This window comes from Anopheles bellator, chromosome X (assembly GCF_943735745.2).
Source record: "Anopheles bellator chromosome X, idAnoBellAS_SP24_06.2, whole genome shotgun sequence".
NCBI classification, from domain to species: Eukaryota; Metazoa; Arthropoda; class Insecta; order Diptera; family Culicidae; genus Anopheles; species Anopheles bellator.
Genome location: NC_071287.1, coordinates 3509385 through 3529322, shown reverse-complemented (window position 1 = coordinate 3529322; position 19938 = coordinate 3509385). Strand labels below are relative to the sequence as shown.

Genomic DNA, 19938 nt, shown 5'->3' with positions numbered 1-19938 from the left:
TTTAACAATTGATACGCCTACTGCGATTTGAACGGTATATTTCTTAGTGTATGTGTAAAATGTGTGATTTGGAATTGTTCTTGCGTTTTTCCGTATACTAAAGTAAATTCGTCCGTAGTGAAACCGTCCAAATGTATCGAAAACGCTGCCCCTTGTTTGGTGTAATCATCGGGCAATTATAGCTTGTACGTTGCTATAAACGAATGACAGTTCGTATTGTCTGGACTTATACAGCGTGCTATAACGCGAGATAGCAAGAGATCATGCGTCAGAAACCACAGTAAAAAACAAGAATATTTAAACACGCTGCTCACATTTCGGCTTTTTATATATAGGGATCCTTTATCAAATAGTACGGGCCAGCACTATTTGTATTTTTTAATGTTGGTTTAATGTTTTGCAGAAGTGCAGCAGTAAAATATTTAAGTGGCGGTTTCACAACAAGAAGGTTGCAATATCTTGCATCACGTACGATGGCGAAAGTTATGCTGGATGGGGTGATTGCAAAACTTAATGAATTTGCACCTGAAAGTCTTTGCGAAAAGTGGGATAATGTTGGATTGTTGGTGGAACCGTATACAAGAAGGTAATATTAGTGTACTAATAATATACAATGTACGTGTTGTACATTGCACATCACAAAAGCTTCAACAGTAATCCTACATTTTTTGTACTGTAATTGCCGTTCTTTTTCCTACGGCAGATACATTTCTAGTATTCTTCTCACCAATGATCTGACGGAGTTGGTTATGGGCGAGGCAGTTAGTTTGAATGCGGATTTAATCATTTCTTATCATCCACCCATATTTACTCCCCTGAAAAGAATTACGCAAAAGTCGTGGAAAGAGAGAATCCTTTCATTGTGCCTACAAGAGGGAATAGCCATCTACTCGCCGCATACTTGCTGGGATAATGTGACCAATGGAGTGAATGACTGGCTCGCCGCTGCCTTGCCTCTGGCAAGTTCTCAGCCTATTCAAGAAAACCTATCAAACCCTTCTTACGGCTCGGGACGAATATGTGTGGTGCAAGGGCAATTGACTTTATATGATGCCATTGAACGAATTAAAAAGTATACCAAGATAGACACCATACAGGTTGCACGTGCCCACAAAACTATGCATTCTCAGAGCGATACGCAAATAAGAACATTTGCGGTGTGCGCTGGATCAGGGGCCAGTGTACTCAAAGGAGTAAAAGCAGATTTATACATAACTGGCGAAATGTCCCACCACGAGGTGCTCGATTTTACTCATCAAAACATCCATGTTGTGCTGCTAGGTCATAGTAATTCGGAGCGTGGCTACTTGCCGATTTTTCAAAAAATATTAACTAGTCTACTGAAGGATTATAAGGACGTAAATGTTCAGGTTTCCAAATTCGATGTGGATCTTCTTGTGAGCATGTAAATTTAAACTTAAGCTTCTGGTAACATTTATAATCATTGGCTAAATAGAATGAGCGAAGGAAACCACGGTACTTTCTACAATAAAAACTAATACAAGAATTTTATTTTATGTCTTCGTTTATCCGAACACTACTACTACTACTTTCTCTGTTGATTATCGTTATGTATCGAGTGGATTATCATTGAATGCTTAAAAAATGCCTATGCTTGCTATTGCTATGCCTATGCTTATTATAATCCCTGTTTCTGCTGGGATGTATGGTGTGTGCTGGGAGGTGTTTGCTGCTACTTGTTAGCTTTGATGCTAGCTAACAGAGCCACGGAGTAAGTTGCTAGATCCTACTCTACACTTCATGCTACGTGCTACGTAGGTCATGTTACCGTGCTTTGCAGTGCCGCCCGTCGCTGTTCTAGTCGTCACTCCTGTTGGAGTTGCAGCGTTACGGCTTAACAGGCCCGGGCAAAGCCGGGCAAGGCAAAGTTTCCCCGCCACCGACGTTGACGCTCGTTTACCCCCCTCTGTGTGTTGTTGTTGTTATTGTATTATTATAGAAACTTTGTGCTCAGAGCTTCATTCGTCTCTTCGTATGTCAACAAACCTTTTGACAAACATGGTCCGGACGGTTGGCAGTACTAGAGTGGCATGCACAACTCCTATCCACTGTGGCATCAGAGCTGGGCGCGTTTCCAACGTCTAAGTGATTCTGTGACGCTCCACGATGCGCAAATAAACGTGCCGGCATTTCAGATAAATGCCAAACTGTTTGCGCTCATGTAAAAACGTTTATGTGTCTGCCGAGACGTAAGCCCGACCGTAAACTCGACCGTAAACACTGTTAACAAATGCTTTGTTTACAAACAGAGGATAATGTAAGCTTTTATTTGCTGGTATAGCAACAAAATCTAATAAAATATAAAAATAAATTATTCACAAATCATTTTTTTTTCTTTTCTGTTTCCGTTTTCTCGGAACGAAAACACGAATGTAAACACGTTTGACATTTCGTTTTTATATTTTTGCTGCCACACAAAGCGTAAACGACTTGACGTTTTTACGGTCCGATTTGCGGACCGTGGAGCGTCACAGATTGGCAGCAGATTTTGTCCATGCAATTAGTCACGCGTAGCCCAGCGCTCCGTAGAATAAAGATAATCAGCTAAGGAAGTAGTGTAGGTTCCGATCTCCATTGTGCATTTTTCCAGTTTTTAAAAGCATTTACTTGCATCGAACATATCGTTGTAATCTTTGGTAGCCAAAAATAGCATTAAATAAGCTTCAGGGGTAAAAGGGAGAGTTTATGATGGACAGCAAAGGCAGACATGTAATCGTTTGTGACAACGGTACCGGGGTGAGTAATTCCTATCCGAAAAACGGTAGTAGTCTACAGAAACAGATAACGAACAACACGTATTCGCCTTTGGCTGCTCTTTACAGTTCGTCAAGTGTGGCTATGCCGGTAGCAATTTTCCTGCGCACATATTTCCATCGATGGTGGGAAGGCCCATCATTCGGGCCGTTAATAAAATAGGCGAGATCGAAGTGAAGGTAAATATGGACAATATATGCAATCCATTATTAGGGGTTTTTATTAAAGAGTTGTCAATCATGCGGTGATAGTTTCACTAACGAAAGTATTACGGTATCTGGGGCACGAAGCGTATGTGGGCATTACCGAAAGGATTTATTAATTTTATTCATTCTGGTTTTTTACAGGATTTACACGTTGATGTAAGTCATGTAATGTATATTAGTTAATCATTCTGAGCCGCGAATCGTCAAGCGGTTCTGTCTGATGCGGTTGTTTTTCCCCTGTGTTTTGGTTGTTTTGTTATTTGTTGCGTTTTATATCGATTGTTTCGCCCTTAACGACAGATACTTGCAACGATTTGCTTTTTGTTCCACTGATCGCACCTTGTAGTGTTCATTGATTGTTTGCTAATTTGAAAAGGCATACATTCCCTACGCCAGGGTGTTTTGGAGATCAGTTCCGTGGACAGCGTTAAACATAAAGGTACTGGTGGTAGTTGAGTTAGCTTATCACTAACATTCTGTATTTCAATTTAAGATTTATGCTTCCACTGCGTTTCTACAAATGCACCACCACCATTTTAGATTTGATTCATTTTTGTGATAATAATGCTCCAAATAACCATTTTGTCCACTGCGCTGGACAGCAGGATGCACTTGTTCACTTTCTTCATTATCATGGATCTTTCATTCTCTCTCTTTCTCTTTCTCTGCCTTTCTTTTCTCATTTAACCGTACTATGCAATACATTGTTTCACTACCGCATAAATCGTGTCGTATCTTAAAAACTATATTTACGTAAACATAAGGAATTCGAAGCTACTAGCACATTATCAGTAAGTATAATGCTCGCGAAGCATAATGAAAATAAACATTTTTGCCTCAGCAGTTCTTTATATGCACTACTGGCTACAACGTAGTATTTTTTTATCAAGTTCAAACATAGTTTTCGTAAAAATAATCATTTGATTTGATTTTAAATGCCATACCTATCTTCAATGCAACTGTGTACCTGCCTTTATCGGCGCATCCACGCCGTTTTCATCAAACTGCAAACGTTTTTTTATATGTTACGTTTATGTCTATTTCTCTATCTCGTTTTGAGTATTGTGCGAAGTAGAATTCGTTAACAATCTTAACAGATAGCTGAGTAGCTTAAACTTGAGTGTTGTTGTTGTGCTTCCATGTATATTTTGTTTGTATTTCAAGTGTGCTTGTAAGTAGTTTTTTTATTACAACTAATTTTTTATCTGTTCGTGTTGACTGTTGTTTTTAGTAACATTACTAACAAATCAGCCGCTTGACCATGCGATATATCTAGTTTCACAGTTGTCTTCTTTTCGCTGCCATATAGGATCTCATGGTCGGCGATGAAGCGTCCCAACTCCGATCACTGCTGGAAGTGTCTTATCCAATGGAAAATGGTGTGGTGCGCAATTGGGAGGATATGTGCCACGTATGGGACTACACGTTCGGAGCGAAAAAGATGAACATCGAGCCGCCAAATACGAAAATATTGCTGACGGAACCACCGATGAATCCAACCAAAAACCGAGAGAAAATGATCGAGGTGATGTTCGAGAAATACGGATTCGATTCGGCATACATCGCAATCCAGGCGGTGCTAACTCTATACGCGCAGGGCCTGATAAGTGGTGTGGTGATTGATTCCGGTGACGGTGTTACACACATCTGCCCAGTGTATGAAGAATTTGCGTTGCCTCATTTGACGAGGCGACTCGACATTGCTGGGCGTGATATTACGCGGTACTTGATTAAGCTATTGTTACTACGAGGCTATGCTTTCAATCATTCAGCAGACTTTGAAACAGTGCGGATGATGAAAGAGAAGCTCTGTTACATAGGATACGACATCGAAATGGAACAGCGGCTCGCACTTGAAACGACGGTGTTGGTCGAGTCGTACACGGTAGGTGTGCACAGGTGTGCTGCGGTGGTTTGATGGGCTCTAACTTTCCGGTTTCTTTATTTTTCCCCTTAGTTGCCTGATGGACGAATGATAAAGGTGGGCGGGGAAAGGTTCGAGGCTCCGGAAGCCCTCTTTCAGCCGCACCTGATCAATGTCGAAGGGCAAGGCATTGCTGAATTGGTTTTCTCAACGATCCAGGCTGCCGACATCGATATGCGATCAGAGCTCTATAAACACATTGTTTTGTCGGGAGGTTCCACCATGTATCCCGGATTACCAAGCAGGCTTGAACGCGAAATCAAGCAGCTATATCTCGAGCGGGTTCTTAGGAACGACATCGACAAACTATCAAAGTTCAAGATTCGCATCGAAGATCCGCCCAGGCGAAAAGATATGGTTTTCATCGGTATGCTAGCATCAAATGGCGTGGTTACGCTCGTTTTCTCCTCTTATTGATTGTGCACAATTTTTACCTTCACAAATGACAGGTGGTGCTGTGCTGGCTGAAGTAACCAAGGACCGCGATGCCTTCTGGATGTCAAATGCCGAGTACCAAGAGCAAGGTCTAAATGTGCTCAAAAAGCTGAGTGCTCGGACGAGCAATTGAAGTGATGCAGATTGAGATTGAAAGGGTTTAATCGAGAGAAAGCGAACCGAAGAGAACAAAACTGCGAACTATAGGAGCGAGGGGAGCTAAACGTGCATATAAGAATGTTTTATCCAAAATTTTGGGCATCTCCAAATGTCACATTGTATTTTTTTAAGAACAAAGATCTTTGATCTTTTGCATGAGTATTCCATCTGGGCATCTCCAAATGGCACATAGTAGTTTTTTAAGAACAAAGATCTTGATCTTTTGTATGAATATCCCATCTGTTTCAATGCTGCGCCCCTTTTACGCTGAGCAAATTGTGTATTATCGTGGATCGCGGTGCTAGGTATAACCAAAAGTAATACTAAACGCGCATATTAGAATGTTTTATCTGAAATTGTGGGCATCTCCAAATGGCACATAATAGTTTTTTGAGAACAAAAATCTTTGATCTTTTGCATGAGTATCCCATCTGATTCAATGCTGCGCCCCCTTATGCTGTGGAAATTGGGTATTATCATGGGTTGGCGTATGAGATGTTTCAAGCCGTGTTTATAGTTTGCTACTCCCATTATACTTTTCTTTCTATAATTACGATCGTCAATGCGTTACACGGACGGAAGCTTTTGCTCTGCATTATTTTACTTTATGTCACTATGTTCGAGGCAATTCGCGGTTCGTATAATAAGAGTTTGTATTTTATTTTTTCGTATTTTTTATATCGATCAAAACGTATTATTATTCAAATGTCACTGTCACGGGATTTAACCATGTGTTTAATGTAGAGTTATACAAAACTCAAGGCGCAAATAGCAACATAATAGAAGGTGAAAGATAAGGATGCAAATGAATTATGTACGACCATGTATTTAGTTAGAAATTCCAAAGCGAAAGTAGAGAAACAAATACGAAATGTTACGATGAAAATAAATTTAGATTAAACAACTTAGTTTGTACGTAACATTTTGGAACAAAAGTACATCGCACTGGCGTGATGATGCCACTGAAAATTGAAATCAGTAAGTAGATTGAAATTTGTCGACCAACAAATAGGTACAGGTAGGTAAAAGTAGGTAAAGGACAAAGAGTATCATTGCAGGGTTAACATGCTGATTTGTAAAGTGCAAGGAACATTGTTTCGTTAGTGGCGGCAGGCATACGGTACGTCTTCCGGATTTTCACAGGTCATTGATTTCTCGTCCAACACCTTCCCTTCGCCACAGGTTATCAAGCGCGGGTGTCCGTCAACGCATGTAATCAACCGGTGGCAATCGTTCGGTACCGGGTATCGCGGGAACGGCCAGAAGCGAGCGGCAGCTGTTCCAGGTTGTGCGGATTGCGGGCACGTGAAGCCCACCACTGCCTCCGGATTGCATACTTCAAGCAGCAGGTCGGGCCAGTTGCATCCGTGGATGCGATGGTCGTACACTAGGCCTGGCTCGCACACCTCCTGGTGCACTTCGCCGAAAGCACACTTGTGGTAGCTGGTGGAGCATTCGCTCGAGTCGGGATAGATACCGAAGAGGTACTCGCAGCCAGGTGTGGACAGCGGTGTCTGGTCACTGGCGAACTTGCGGCTACCGCAGTCGACTGCCCAGTTGTAGTTGCAATGGTTGTGGACGGCACCCTTACCATCGAACAGCAACCCATTCTCGCACGTTTCAAGCGTAAGCGTGCCATTGGTGCAGAGGAAAAACTGGTCACAGTGATCCGGATGAAGGTAGGCCTGCTCCCCGAGCGGTTCCGGACAACTTGGGGCAGCTGCTTTCGACCCTGCAAGAGGAGAACAAGGATGCAATGAAGACGATGTACAGAAACATAAGCATGTCACGAGCTCCACTGTGGTGCACTGTGTTGAGTGCTTATGGCTAGTACCCATAAGAACAAAACATACACATCCGCTGTGGTAATATTGCCGAATGACTCCTAGAGAAAGTTACACAACTTGTCCAATTCCTCGTAGCAATTGGTCGAAGGTAAACTGCTCTCGATGATGGCGTGCACTATTCCCATCCAACTGCTATCCTGCCGTATTGCGAAACAGGAGCCATAAGAATATGACAATAAGTGAAAGTGAAAGGCTGTCGGCCTGCACTTACACTCCCTGCCTAGTGTGCTTTCCTCTGGACTCGAAACACCGGCTTCTGAAGTGATGGTTTTTCCTGCTGAGCTGTATTGTTTCTCAGCAGGATCCCGTTCTCTGCTAGTGTACCGTTCAAGGCGAAATATTCAAACCGGGTAGCAACATCGATTTATGTGATCGTAGAACGTACAACAAAAAGAGAAACGTTGGTTGCAGCTGCTGTACCAATAGGCAGACGGTTTCCAAGTCGCGGGGGAAAATTAAGAAACCTCGCATCCAACGGGTTGCAATATTAAAGTGCTGTGTAAGCGCAATTTTTCAAGTTTAGCAATCGTCGTTCACGCGTTCAACGTTTATGCACAGCGGTGTGCACAGGTTCTCATGGAACACTGCGAACAAACCGCAGTACGCTACTCGAGAGCGATCGTTCACTAATAATTAAATGCAAACCACTGTGACCTTGACGTGGTTATTCGAAAGGGTACCCAATCAAAGGCCAACACCGAAAGGCCGCTGGGTGTGCAGGTTTTGGCGAACTACAATCTAACTATAACCCTTCGAACGAAAGCAGCTCTGCCTTTCAGCGTACGCTTAGATTTGCACTTTGATTTGTGCGGCGGCCACTGCGGAACCAACAGTCCCACTCAACAGAGTTGCATAGACATTGTGTAATCATCATAGGTAGAGGCAGCTTTCTGTCCCCTTTTTCTTTGCACCCCACGGTGGCTCTGATCGACTGCTAGGTAATGGACCAGCGAATCTGATCTCTGGCTGAGGCTGAGCAACATCGCCAGATGCAAAACAGCACGGCAATAAAAGCATACGCCAAATGAAAACGAAGGTGAGAGAGAGTCAAACAGAGGCAGAGTGGTCCAAGGAAGCAACTATCGAAAACGAGAGTGAGATTGGAACCAACAAGACTGAACGAGACGGATGAACGCACCCTGAACGCTTCGGGTCGATTTAGAGGGTAGAATCTAACGTGCTTCATAGCACCAGGAACCCCACCGCCCTACCAGCATCAACTCTGACGTGGAGTAGGATTCGGACCTGGCTACAGTGAACGTGACTAGGGTGGTTAATGCAGGAGACTTACCGTGCGCCAGCAGCGCCAGACTGACGATCGTTCCGAGTACGCCCAAATGCTTCATGTTGGCTGCCGAAAAGAGGATTCAGATTTGATTGTTGAATGAACTGAACGCGTTGAACACACACGAGCACTACGAGTCGACTATCGAAACGGTTGGCCGGTTGATCACCGCTGATCAGCTGTGTGTCGGACGGAATGGGCCCCCGGAGACCACCAGCCCAGCCCAGCCCAGATACTGCCGCCGTCTGGTTTGTGAAAGTGGCACGGAAACGGTTCCGAGGTGGCGGGGTTCACCTATAACCGTTCGTCGTCGTCGCGAATGCCGTGAGCAGCAGTCAAAAACACTGGAAGAGGCGGCCCAAAAGCGTGGTACCAGCGTGGCTCGACTCCGGTCAACGAATGGCGGACGATGGTCGCACTCGGCACGAGCAGAGCGTTCAGCAGAGTGTGTGCGGCGTGGCGTTGAATCGCGCGAACCGTTCGTACACGAAACAATCGCCATTGGATCGCCGACCGGGTGGTGGTGGTGGTCCGTCCCCCGGTGTTCGGCATCCTTTTTCGCTGAACCAGATCCGACCGAACCGAGCTACCAGCCAGCCAGCAGCGCGAGACCCCTTCCACCGGGGTGGCAGATTTCGCTACGGGAGTGGGAGTGGGAGCAGCCGCCGCCGAATGACCTGTGCCAAGGGGTTGGTTCGCAGGTCGCTCGGTAGAGGGTGGCAGAGAGCTGGCAGAGTGGGGCAGCCCGTTCAATACAGACAGGCCTGCCAACAGGTTCGCTAATTGGCACCTTTTTTGTAGTGGAGCCTTTGCATTGGAGGGGTGAGGTGAAGGTAGTAGTGTGGAAGGGAGGGAGGGGGGGGGGGGGGGGCGGGTTAGGTGTAGGTGTTGCTCTGTTCGGTGTTGCAGTCTCGCAGCTGCGGAGACTGACATGCCTGGCCAGTGTCCACCCATTCTCTAGCCCATTGTTTAGGTCGCGTTTTCAGCCATTTGTTTTCTTTTTTTTTTCGTTCACTCCCCCACCGGTCATCGGCTTTCTGCACCAGGCAGCGATAGAGGAGCAGACCCCCAGATACTAATCGCTAACCCCTGCGCCCCAGGCGGGGGAAGAGGTTTCCCGAAACACGGAGGCTGACGGACCTCTCGGTCGGTTCCATTTCTTTGCATAAAGCGGGCCCCACAAGAGCCGAGAAATATCAAACTACTAGTGCGGGTGGATTTGTACTAGTGACATTTTACTTGACATTTCACGGTAGCCGCCATTTGGTGGTCAATGGTGGTTAGACTGCATCTCCTCCTCCTGCTGCTGCTGCTGCGGGGTCGTTGCTGTACCAGTCCTCGCTGTGGAAAGTCATATGTGTATATCTGTATCCCCACCTGATGCAAGTTTCGCCAGCACTATGCTCACCATCCGGGCACGTTTTCCGGCTCGTCACAACGCTGCAGGTCCTCGTTGTACACCATGCCCTCTTCGCACGTGCCCTTGCGTGGCTCGATCCCGTTCAGACAGATGTAGAACTGCTGGCAGTCGTCCGGATGCGGGTAGTTCGGGTGCGTCACTGTCTGCCCGTTCTTGTCCGCCTTCGGCCCATCCTTCGGACACTGGAAACCGTCGCTCAGTTTTTCTGATCAGATAGGGCGAAAGAGCGAAAGGGGTTTAGTGAGTGGCGACTTAGGCGATCGGTGACGATCGAATCGGCTCACTGTTGGCGTTACTCCCGCATCCCTGCCGGTTGGCCATGTCCGGCCAGACGCAGGTTCCGGTGATCTGGTGGAAGTGTAACCCGGCTACACACGTCATCTCCAGCTCGCGCCCATGGATGCAGTTGTAGAAGATGTTGCAGATCGACGGATCCGGATGGGGGAAGAATCCGTTCTGCCGCGGACAGACACCGACCGGCTTCGGGGGTTCTGGTGGCGAGAGTAACCGGGGGAAGTGCCCTGAGTGCCATCCGGATATGTATATGCAGGCCACTGCGGGCACGCCACTTACGCAACTCTTTCCGCTCGTGGCAGTTCACGTTGAACACCTGGTCGCACTTGTTGACCAGCTTGCTGTCCGGGTTGAAGACGAGCCCGTCCGGGCAGAGGCGCTCGGTGACGCGCCCTTCGTCACACTCGTAGTACCGGTCGCACTGGTACGGATCCGGAAACTGGCCGTCCGGTTTCGGGCAGGTGAACTCGAAGTAGTCATCCGACTCGTCTGCGGCGGCGATGACCGCTGTAGAAAGAAAAGCACAGGGCCGTGAACGGGCAGGGAGATGGCAGGACCCCGGGGGGGGCGTACAAAAACATTACCTACGACGAAGGCTAGGCCAAGAACGCAAGGCCACAGCAGCAACCGAAGGCGACCCATCGATGTTGTAGGCGAGAGCTGGGACGCTGGGAACCTTTCAAGCCCGCTGGTCCTTCGTTTCCCAGATCCAAGTCCCGACGCGTGATCCGAACGTGAGCAGCGCAAACCGTCAACTAGGCTGCGGCGGTGATGAGACTCACACCTTTAACCACTTCGGTTGCCGCGCCCAGATGCCTCGTCCGTGGCTGTGTCTCGCCAGCGCCGTCTTCCATCGCGACGCAACTCTCCCTTCGCTCTCACTCTATCTGGGACGTCCCGCGCCTCCCCCCCTCGCTGGCGAAGTGAATGCTGTATGCTGGTACGGGACTACTATATGCATTTCATCGTCCAGCCAGCCAGTCAGCCAGCCAGAGCGTCCAGCAGTGCCGCAGGCCTCACATAACGCACTTCGGCGGTCTCCGGCGGGTCACTGGAGCAGAGTCCGTCTTACTTAATCGGTCGCGCGCAAAGGCCCACGGGGCCCACGACCACTTACCCGGCGCTAATGGCGTCGAATGCGCGAAAAGCTCCACCAGGCACCAGGTTTGAGCAATTATGCAAACACAGCTGCGGGCTGCGCTGCGCCGGAATCGAACACTCCAACCGATCGCTGCTCGCCACTTGCCTTTCTCGATCCGATTTCGCGTGTTCACCCGCCATTCACGCGCGCACAGATTTATGCAATCCCGGTCGCCCCGGGTGATGTCATCCCACTGATGTAGGCTCCGCTCCTCGCATGATGTCCGTCCGCCTGTGGGGTGAGGTGAGTCATGAAAGGGTTACGACATCCGGACCGGCTCGGACACCGAACCTTCACGCGGCACACGACACGAATTACGAAAGCCCCCCCCCCCCCTCCCCTTGCCCCCGGATGCCTGTAGCTTTCACCCTGTGTAAAAAGGCGCCAAACCGGTTCACCGGTCAACAGGCGCCTATCAACCGGTGATGACAGATCGTGACCCGTTACTACTGCCCATTCCCGGGGGGGGGGCTATTAAACTATGGAGTGGACTAAATGAAACTTCATGGCCATGGTTACACCGTTTCGGTTTTTTATTGTGTGCCGTGTGTGCCGCCGCTCCACACATTCAGACTGTTTATCGGTTGTTTCTCTTTCGAACGTAGAATTTTGCCCCAAATACCTCTGCGCGGCACAGACAAGAGTTTGATATAGTGTGTATACACCGATCCGGTACCAACTTCTTTTCGCTGGCGAGCTGACGGTTTGATGGGGTGGGCCTGTGTGGCAAGCCGGGTTGATGGTGGAAACAATGGCTGCCATGCTGGAAACAAACGGGCCACCCATCCGGGCCAGCCATAGTCGGCCCTGGTTGGGTGGTTTACGGCATCATAACTTAGCCGCTGGACGTGGACCGATGAGTGATGGCCGAATCGTCAACACGTACTACTGTTCTTGCGGTAGGATCGGCTAGTGGTTGTTCACGCTGTCCTCCTCCTTGTACCAGTCTTTGCTGTTAGTTAACCGCGCCCGAGAGAGAGAGGCCCACTATTAGGAAGCGAAGAGCGAGAGGGGCCCGTCCAACAACCTACCATTCTGGCACATTTTCCGGTTGATCGCACCGCTGCAGGTCCTCGTTGTAGACGAGCTTGGCGTCACACTGGCCGAGGCGGGGCTCGACACCGCTCAGGCAGTAGTAGAACCGGCTGCAGTCGGTCGGGTGCGGGTAGTTGGGGTGCGTGATGACTTGGCCGTTCTTGTCGTAGCGCGTTTCCTTCGGACACTGGAACCCGTCGTTCAGTTTTTCTGCCGAAAAAAAAAACACAAACATTAGAGGCCTGTGGTCTGCTCTGAGCGAGTGGTGTGGTGGAGGTGGACTTACTGTTGGCGTTGCTGCCGCAGCCCTCGCGACCGGCCACGTCCGGCCAGACGCAGGTGCCCGACTTCTCGTCGAAGTGCAGCCCAGCGGTACAACTCATCTCCAGCTCTTCCCCGTTGATGCAGCTGTAGAACACGTTGCAGATCGCCGGGTCCGGATGGCTGAAGAACCCGTTCTTGCGCGGACAGTTCTCACTCGTCGTCTGGGCCGGCTCTGGGTCATGTGGAAACGGAAGAAGCAAGGAGGAAAGAGATGCAGCAGTTACACGATGTGCAGGCCCCAAACGGACGCGCAACTTACGCAACTCGAAACGCTCGCCACAGTCCACGTTGAACGGTTGGTCACACTTGTTGATCAGCTTGATCGTGGGATCGAACACTAGCCCGTCGGGGCACAGCTTCTCCGTGGCTTCGCCTTCATCGCACACGTAGTACTTGTCGCACTGGACCGCATCCTCGAACTGTCCCCGGTTCTTCGGGCACTTGAACTGTGCGTCTGCCAACGAGGATAAACGTAGGGGTTGAGATGCCGGTGTTCGGACGGTGGCGGAAGTGGTTTGCCCTAACTACTACTACTACTACCAGCACTACTAGTCCCTTTAGGACCGCTTACCGACAACGGCCGTCAGTGGCAGCAATGCAACCAGCAACCATGGCAGGCTGCCTGCTAGTGGCCGGAGCAGCTCACAACTGACCATCTCGGGCGGTGGATCCGATCCCCTTTCGCTAGTCCAGTGGTCAAACCCCCCGGTGCTGCTGCTGCTTTCCGTTTGCTGCTGGCCGGCTCCTGCGGTGGCTGCGTACTGGCTGCGGCTCCAGTGTATGTCCAAACGTGGCCGGAGTTACCAATAAAATACGCGACAGCTTTGATGAGACTCTCACTTTTGTGTGCTGCCCGGCCGTCCTATGTCGTGCCGTAAAAGGCCACGCGGGCTCGACGATGTCCCCACTTCTCCTACGAAGGTGTGGCCCGCTCGTCGACAGGCACTGCGGTGAGGCGCCGGGTGACGGAAGACACGGAGGCGGAAAACTTGGCGTCGGCGGGCTACCATCTTGATTGCTCGTTCTCCCGCGCTATCCCACTCTATCCCACACCCGCAAGCGACCAGACCGGTGGAGTGGAGGCCAGGAGAGTAGTGGGGGGTGGGGGTCGAAGGTGTTCCGCCTGTTAGCAGAACGCCACCCGAGCCGGAATGCGCGGTGACTTTCTCTTTCTGGGTTGTTGTCTCCAACAAGGAACCGAATCGCTCCATCGCAGGCTGTGCTGTTGCTGTGCCCCCCGATCGCCATTCGTTCGCCCTCTCCCTCCCTCCACACCCTCCCTCTCTCTCTCTCTCTCTCTCTCTCTCTCTCTCTCTGTCTTCTCGTTTCGTGAGGTCTGTTCGGTTATCCCGCCATTCGGTTTTATCGAAACCACGCTTTCTGCTGAGCCTTTTTCGCCCCTTAAACTTCCATACATGGGTACTCCCTCCTATTCCACCTCACAGAATGTCGTTTACAAGACAGGTAAGAGCACCAGGGCCACGGAGACGACGAACCGGTACCCAACGGGAGTGTGTAAGGTAAAGCGGAAAGCTCGTGACGTAGCGAACGCCTGACGAAGTTCACGTTGCGTCACTCACAAATCATCGAATACCAGACCTACCACTGACCATGGTGACCGTGGTGGAACATTCGGTTCGAGGAAGTTGGCCCACGTCTCTGGCCAACAACTACGTTAGCTATCATCTCGGCCTTGGGTGGCTAAGTGGGCGAATAGTTCGAAAAGTTCATATCTGATGAACCCGCCGATGTGTCAGAGCTGAGTAACTGGACTGGAACGTCATCTGGTGGTGGGCTGGTCGCTGACCAGGGTCCAACGCGCCTAGTTCGTGCGAACGGCCTGTTTCCGCCTTTCTTTCCGCGTTTCTGCATTAGAAGGCCAATTAACGGGCTCGAGCAGGTGTGGAGATCACCACCGCGAGGCCAGCAGGGCCCCGATGACTTCCTTCTTTCAGATCATTACGCTCGGTTCAGAGCTCGCGCGTTGGGTGCTACGGTTGACAAGCTGGGTCGAAGTAACACATCGTTCCGAAAGTCCCGGGACTAACTATGAAAACATCATTTTATCGTCAAAATTCTTCACTATTCATCAAGATAATCTTCTTCAAGCGTAATACAATCATTCCAGCGCTTCTCTAACTTTTCAATGCCATGTTTGTAGAACGATTTGTTTTTTGGACTCAAAATGAGCCTCAGTAGCAGCGATCACCACCTCATTCGAGCCAAACTTTTTTTCCCGGAGCATCTTTTGAGCAAAGAGCCAGTAGTTGCTGGGGGCAAGATTCGGCGAGTACGGAGGATGAGAAGGCAGTTGGAAGCCTAATTCGTTCGATTTGGTCATCATTTCGATTTGTGATCGTTTCTTCCATTGTGAGCAAATGTGGCAGCCATTTGGAGAAAACCTTTTTCTTTTCAAGTTGATACATTTTTTGATTTTTTACATTTTGTTTGATACATTTCTTCACGATTGCAAAAGTGGCGTCACTTTAACCACTGTTGCTTTCTTGGTTATGTTTCGAATTATATCAAATTTTGACACATCTTATTCGAAGGTTGGTACTTCGGAACCTTGATATATAAATGGCATTATTAGTGCCATCTCTATGTTAGTCGCGGGACTTTTTGAACGATGTGTTAATTGCCTAGCGCCACATCCACTGGAGATCTGTGGATCTGAGCTCCCTTGCAGAGCTTGCTCCAGGAGAGAATTTCCAACACTCTGGTCTGCCCCGCCCCCCCGGGATTGATCTTCCTGATCGAGTGGCATACTTCTTCACACCTAGCCCCGGTGGATTACATGGAAGATAGAGCAGCTTTCTAGCAGTGGCTGCCGGCACGCTCATGGAACTGGTTATAAAATACCGGCCGTGGCACAGATTGTCACATATGCGGCGAGGTGCGTTCCAGTTTCGACACCTCTTCGGCTTTTCACATCGATCGATCGCGCCACAAAATGAGCAACAGAACATTTGGCACGAGCAACCTCCACCTCCACCGCTAGCGACGAGAAGTGGCGACGCGCAAGGACACCATGGGTGGTTTACGCCCCGATGCCAGACCGATAACCACCAGACCTTCATGGACTGGTCCGTTCTCCTTTGGAAAGCGAATGGAAAGGCGGCGTACGGTGGTGGTGCTGTCAGGCGATCGTAGTACCTTTCCCTTCCTTTCGGTCTGTAGGGTCGGTTTGAGCCCCGCTCAAGTTTCAGGGCCGGTGGCACGCGTGCCATGGGTCTGGCAATCAGCGGCATCAGCATCACAATGGGCACCACCGCACCTACTTACCTACTTACCCCCCCGCCAGGCTGCCAGCTACCGAGCTGGAGAGCTACGGTGAGCTATTACCTTCTCAAGATCCCCAGACAGGCGGACAGTCAGATTTGTTTGAGTACTTTATTCGAATTGTTCGCTTCCACTGCTACACGGTATGATGTGCTCGGTAAGAGGTAACAGCAGATATAGAAATTATACGTGAAATTTCACGCAGAAAGCGAACTGAGTCTTTATAGTGTGGCCGAAGCGTGGAGCTGGGGAGAGGTTGGGACCACGCACCCAAGCCGGCGCGACAGGCGCGGTTCAGTTCTTCTTTTCCTCGCTCTCCTTGTACCAGTCTTCGCTGTGAATACGCAGAGCATACGAAACGGAGGGGGTTCAGTCTGGTAGGTTCGAGTAAGATAAGAAATCTTGCAGGTTGCAGCCCAACTTACCATCCGGGAACGTTCTCCGGGGCGTCGCACCGTTCCGTTTCTTCGTTGTACACCTCGCCGACCTGGCAGCCAAGGTCGCGCGGCTCGACACCGTTCAGGCAGACGTAGAACCGCTGGCAGTCGGTCGGATGGGCGTACTTCGGGTGCGCCACGGCCTGGCCGGCCTCGTCCGTCTTCTGCTCCTTCGGGCAGGTGAACCCATCCTTCAGCTTCTCTGTATCACACGGAGACAAGAGTTACGGAGGTTGAGAGTGGAGCGGGTTGACCCTTTTTCCTTGCAGAGAGAGGCTCACTGTTCGCTCCCGGGTTGCACCCCTGACGGCCCGCATCGTTCGGCCAGACGCAGGTCCCGGTGTACTCGTCGAAGTGCAGCCCCGCCGTGCAGGTGATCTCGGTCGCGTCGCCCTCGATGCAGTTGTAGAACACATTGCAGACGGCCTGGTCCGGATGGGCGAAGAACCCGTTTCGCCGCGGGCACAGGTTGTTACCGCGCGGTGGTTCTAGAAGAAGAGGGATCCGGGAAAGGTCAAGACCAGGTTGGGGTTCCCGCAAAAAAAAGAAACTTACGCAGCTCCAGCCGGTCACCACAGTCGACGTTGAACGGTTGGTCGCACTTGTTGATCTTCCGAATGGTCGGATCGAAGACAAGCCCGTCCGGGCAGAGCTTCTCCGTGGCCCGGCCATCGACGCACTCGTAATACTTGTCGCACTGTAACGAGTCCTCGTACTGGCCGTCCTTCACCGGACACTTGTAGCTCTGTGCGTCTGCGTCACGTGGACCAGCGAGAGAAAGAGAAAGCGTCGTTAATTAGCATCTACGGGAAATGGCACACCGAGCACTCAAATCGGCGAGGGAGCAATGCACCCTCGCGAATTCGTGTGGGCCCCCCGCCCCCGAAAATGGCCCCAACCTCAATTATGGGGGGCCATTACGCGGAAGCAAGTAGGCGAAGCAGCTTGCGAAAGTATGTACGTGGATCCGATTCCGGACCTACTGCGCCCAATCCTAGCAACTTGCGCGGCCCGACACTCCATTGTTCGTCTCCATATGTGTGCAATTGCCTGCTGGGGGACGTAACTCGAAACGCAAATCTCAAGAACAAGAATCAAGAACTTCAACTCTTGGAGAATTCCCCAGCGGTCCTATGGAAACTGGTCAATTGTCATTGTCAAAATTCAATCCGAGATGCCGGTTACTATCGGTCGTAGTTCAAGTCTACTCCACACCCGGTATCTGGAGCACCCGCCGTGAAGTTATACACCGTGTAGATGAAAGCCAAGCCAACGACGCAGTTCCCGATTTCCAGTTTTTGATCCAGGGCTGGGTGAGCTAGCCAGAAACAGGCAAAGTTCACTCCAGTTCCCAAACAGGTTTACCTTGAACGGCCGCCGGGGCAGGCCCATAGAGTGTTTGGGGCCGGGCCGCTCCTTTCACGATCTTCGGTTGTTCGGATTTTTGTATGCCTTTGACATATGCGCGACGAGAACAAACATCCCAACTATTTATCTGCCCTCAAAACCGATCAAAACAACGCCATAACAGGGTGGGGAAGATCCAGACATCCTGCGGGGGACTTTCAACACGCGGCTGTGTTCGATCACAAATGCGCCATCGCCGATTGACAACCGGTCAGGCCGAAAACCGGTTCCCGGACTTCGGGGCACTCTTCTTCGCTTCTTCGACACCGAGCAAAACGGGCATCCCTGTAGAACTGTTTTCGGTGCACCATTTTGCCCCCCAAGGTAAACTGCAATTTGGGTGCATGGAAAGTGAAAAGGAACTGCGGAGAGTACTCTGCACACCACAACGCACGGTTGTTACGCAACTCGCCTTCGGAGCGGCGGTTATCGGTGTTTCACGCTGCTTACGGCACATAGCTTACATAGCCGGTTTCCCGTTCGCAGGGCAACCCGCAGCCGCCGCCCGGGGTCCGGGGTCCGGGGTGGTGCTGCTGATGTAACGGTGTGTCTCCCTTATTTAATAATTCTCGTCCGGTCCGGTGTTACGTCCGATCTGGGTTGTTCACAACAGCTGAAGCTGAAGCTCTCTGCTGATGCGTGTGGCACATAAATGAAGGAAATGAAAAGTCCCAAAAACGAGACAAGAATTCTACAGGGGCACCATCAGAACCCCAACGGTGCTACCCCTGTCTCCTGTAGGACTCGAGGAAGCCACATCGATCGGATCCGGACACAGGCTGTTGGATTGGTCGAGAGTCAAGTCGAGAAGAGGTGACGTAGTCACGGAAATACGGGTCCGTGTTGCCGAATGGTATCGAAGACCTGAACTCATTGTGATCGAGATATGTTTAACGGGACAACGCGGGGATCAGTCGCGCTCTACTTACAGATGCTGGCGGTGACGGCCGTTAGTATGACCACGGTGCAGCGCATCCTGTTCATGGTGAGATCAGCGATTGAATGACGATCAGATTGATGGACGCCGCCGGTGGCGATGTGGACCCCTCCTGGAGCTAATCAATGTTGGTAATCCTCACTCACACCCAGATACACACAAGCACTCTCTCACAAGCGCACACGTATCGAACACCTACACAGCACTAGCTGGGGTTTGCAGAGGCCAATCTTAACCTCAAGCTCAATACGGACGGACGGACGGTTCCAAGCGCTGGCGGCTACTGCTGGCTTGCTAGGCACTTCCGAGCACTTCAGTAGATTTGGATGAACTACCGAGCGGCGGTGATAATACCGTTTATTATTTATCCTTTCCCCGCTCGTGTGGCCCGTGTGGTTGTGGTTCGTTGTGGGGCCGCCGGACCGCAATGAGAGCTAGTTCCGAGCTGCCGATCATGCGGCAGGCAGCCAGGCAGGCAGGCAGGTTGAGTGGTGTGTGGAACAAGTTTCTGCCTTCTTCTCGCCGCCTGCCCTCTCTCTCTCTCGTTCCTATTTTCCCCAATTCGCCTCTGAGCATATCTCGCAGCATTGTTTTTTGTCTCTTCTCTCTAACCGTCTCTTTTTGACCCTCTGGCGCTCCTTCTCTCTTTCACACCATCGGACACACATACACCGTTATTTTCCAGCTGCCAACACGGCGGCGGCGGCGGCGGCGGTGGCGGCGGCGGCGGCGGCGGCGGTGGCGGCGGCGGACGCACCGTGGTTTGTATTCGGAGAGAACGGCACTTCCAATTTCGAAGCGCAAAAGTGCGGGGCCTGATCAACGATTTTCGCGACATGCGAATTTCCGCGGGCTACGTATGTCCTATTTTCCCCATTTATTGATTTATTTATTTATTGATTTATTGATTTATTTATTGATTTATTGATTGATTGATTGATTGATTGATTGATTGATTGATTGATTGAGTGATTGATTGATCGATTTATTTATTTATTTATTTATTTATTTATTTATTTATTTATTTATT

The 19938-nt window shown here is 50.1% G+C and overlaps 5 protein-coding genes and 1 pseudogene across 7 annotated transcripts; 2 read left to right on the top strand and 4 right to left on the bottom strand.

Annotated features, from left to right (window-relative positions):
* Positions 1–276: 276 nt before the first annotated feature.
* LOC131213633 (NIF3-like protein 1) lies at positions 277–1471 on the top strand. Its single transcript, XM_058207713.1, has 2 exons — positions 277–586; positions 704–1471. Exons 1-2 carry the CDS (start codon positions 393–395, stop codon positions 1407–1409), a joined length of 900 nt encoding a protein of 299 aa, XP_058063696.1. The 5' UTR covers positions 277–392; the 3' UTR covers positions 1410–1471.
* Positions 1472–2536: 1065 nt separating this feature from the next.
* LOC131213681 (actin-related protein 2) lies at positions 2537–6395 on the top strand. Of its 3 annotated transcripts, none has more exons than XM_058207781.1 (6): positions 2537–2757; positions 2844–2954; positions 3746–3772; positions 4291–4866; positions 4939–5272; positions 5355–6395. In XM_058207781.1, the coding sequence occupies exons 1-6, from the start codon at positions 2707–2709 to the stop codon at positions 5471–5473; spliced, it is 1218 nt and encodes a 405-aa protein (XP_058063764.1). In that variant the 5' UTR covers positions 2537–2706; the 3' UTR covers positions 5474–6395. The 3 variants fall into 3 exon arrangements, with proteins under 3 accessions (XP_058063764.1, XP_058063765.1, XP_058063766.1); XM_058207782.1 differs by lacking the exon at positions 3746–3772 and adding an exon at positions 3123–3137; XM_058207783.1 differs by lacking the exon at positions 3746–3772.
* Positions 6061–9038, bottom strand: LOC131213682 (protein obstructor-E). The gene is made up of 2 exons (XM_058207784.1): positions 8638–9038; positions 6061–7231 (listed from the first exon to the last, which is right to left on the bottom strand). The coding sequence occupies exons 1-2, from the start codon at positions 8690–8692 to the stop codon at positions 6600–6602; spliced, it is 687 nt and encodes a 228-aa protein (XP_058063767.1). The 5' UTR covers positions 8693–9038; the 3' UTR covers positions 6061–6599.
* An 863-nt stretch (positions 9039–9901) lies between these two features.
* On the bottom strand, positions 9902–11089 carry LOC131213299 (protein obstructor-E-like; annotated as a pseudogene).
* A 921-nt stretch (positions 11090–12010) lies between these two features.
* LOC131213702 (protein obstructor-E-like) lies at positions 12011–13664 on the bottom strand. Its single transcript, XM_058207808.1, has 5 exons — positions 13417–13664; positions 13105–13299; positions 12808–13017; positions 12518–12731; positions 12011–12438 (listed from the first exon to the last, which is right to left on the bottom strand). The coding sequence occupies exons 1-5, from the start codon at positions 13499–13501 to the stop codon at positions 12396–12398; spliced, it is 747 nt and encodes a 248-aa protein (XP_058063791.1). The 5' UTR covers positions 13502–13664; the 3' UTR covers positions 12011–12395.
* A 2592-nt stretch (positions 13665–16256) lies between these two features.
* LOC131214007 (protein obstructor-E-like) lies at positions 16257–19270 on the bottom strand. Its single transcript, XM_058208304.1, has 5 exons — positions 18901–19270; positions 17120–17317; positions 16846–17052; positions 16553–16766; positions 16257–16461 (listed from the first exon to the last, which is right to left on the bottom strand). The coding sequence occupies exons 1-5, from the start codon at positions 18953–18955 to the stop codon at positions 16422–16424; spliced, it is 714 nt and encodes a 237-aa protein (XP_058064287.1). The 5' UTR covers positions 18956–19270; the 3' UTR covers positions 16257–16421.
* Between the last annotated feature and the right edge of the window lie 668 nt (positions 19271–19938).

What these genes read in the sequence shown, in the direction of transcription:
- LOC131213633 (XM_058207713.1), top strand. Translation starts at nt 393, where the DNA reads ATGTTTTGCAGAAGTGCAGCAGTAAAATATTTAAGTGGCGGTTTCACA. An exon ending in GTGGAACCGTATACAAGAAG is followed by an intron (nt 587 to 703) that starts GTAATATTAGTG and finishes TTCCTACGGCAG; the next exon opens with ATACATTTCTAGTATTCTTC.
- LOC131213681 (XM_058207781.1), top strand. Translation starts at nt 2,707, where the DNA reads ATGATGGACAGCAAAGGCAGACATGTAATCGTTTGTGACAACGGTACC. An exon ending in AAGCTACTAGCACATTATCA is followed by an intron (nt 3,773 to 4,290) that starts GTAAGTATAATG and finishes GCTGCCATATAG; the next exon opens with GATCTCATGGTCGGCGATGA. An exon ending in TGTTGGTCGAGTCGTACACG is followed by an intron (nt 4,867 to 4,938) that starts GTAGGTGTGCAC and finishes TTTTCCCCTTAG; the next exon opens with TTGCCTGATGGACGAATGAT.
- LOC131213682 (XM_058207784.1), bottom strand. Translation starts at nt 8,692, where the DNA reads ATGAAGCATTTGGGCGTACTCGGAACGATCGTCAGTCTGGCGCTGCTG. An exon ending in TCTGGCGCTGCTGGCGCACG is followed by an intron (nt 7,232 to 8,637) that starts GTAAGTCTCCTG and finishes CTCCTCTTGCAG; the next exon opens with GGTCGAAAGCAGCTGCCCCA.
- LOC131213702 (XM_058207808.1), bottom strand. Translation starts at nt 13,501, where the DNA reads ATGGTCAGTTGTGAGCTGCTCCGGCCACTAGCAGGCAGCCTGCCATGG. An exon ending in TGGCGAGCGTTTCGAGTTGC is followed by an intron (nt 13,018 to 13,104) that starts GTAAGTTGCGCG and finishes CACATGACCCAG; the next exon opens with AGCCGGCCCAGACGACGAGT. An exon ending in CCGGAAAATGTGCCAGAATG is followed by an intron (nt 12,439 to 12,517) that starts GTAGGTTGTTGG and finishes GTTAACTAACAG; the next exon opens with CAAAGACTGGTACAAGGAGG.
- LOC131214007 (XM_058208304.1), bottom strand. Translation starts at nt 18,955, where the DNA reads ATGAACAGGATGCGCTGCACCGTGGTCATACTAACGGCCGTCACCGCC. An exon ending in GGCCGTCACCGCCAGCATCT is followed by an intron (nt 17,318 to 18,900) that starts GTAAGTAGAGCG and finishes CACGTGACGCAG; the next exon opens with ACGCACAGAGCTACAAGTGT. An exon ending in CCGGAGAACGTTCCCGGATG is followed by an intron (nt 16,462 to 16,552) that starts GTAAGTTGGGCT and finishes GCGTATTCACAG; the next exon opens with CGAAGACTGGTACAAGGAGA.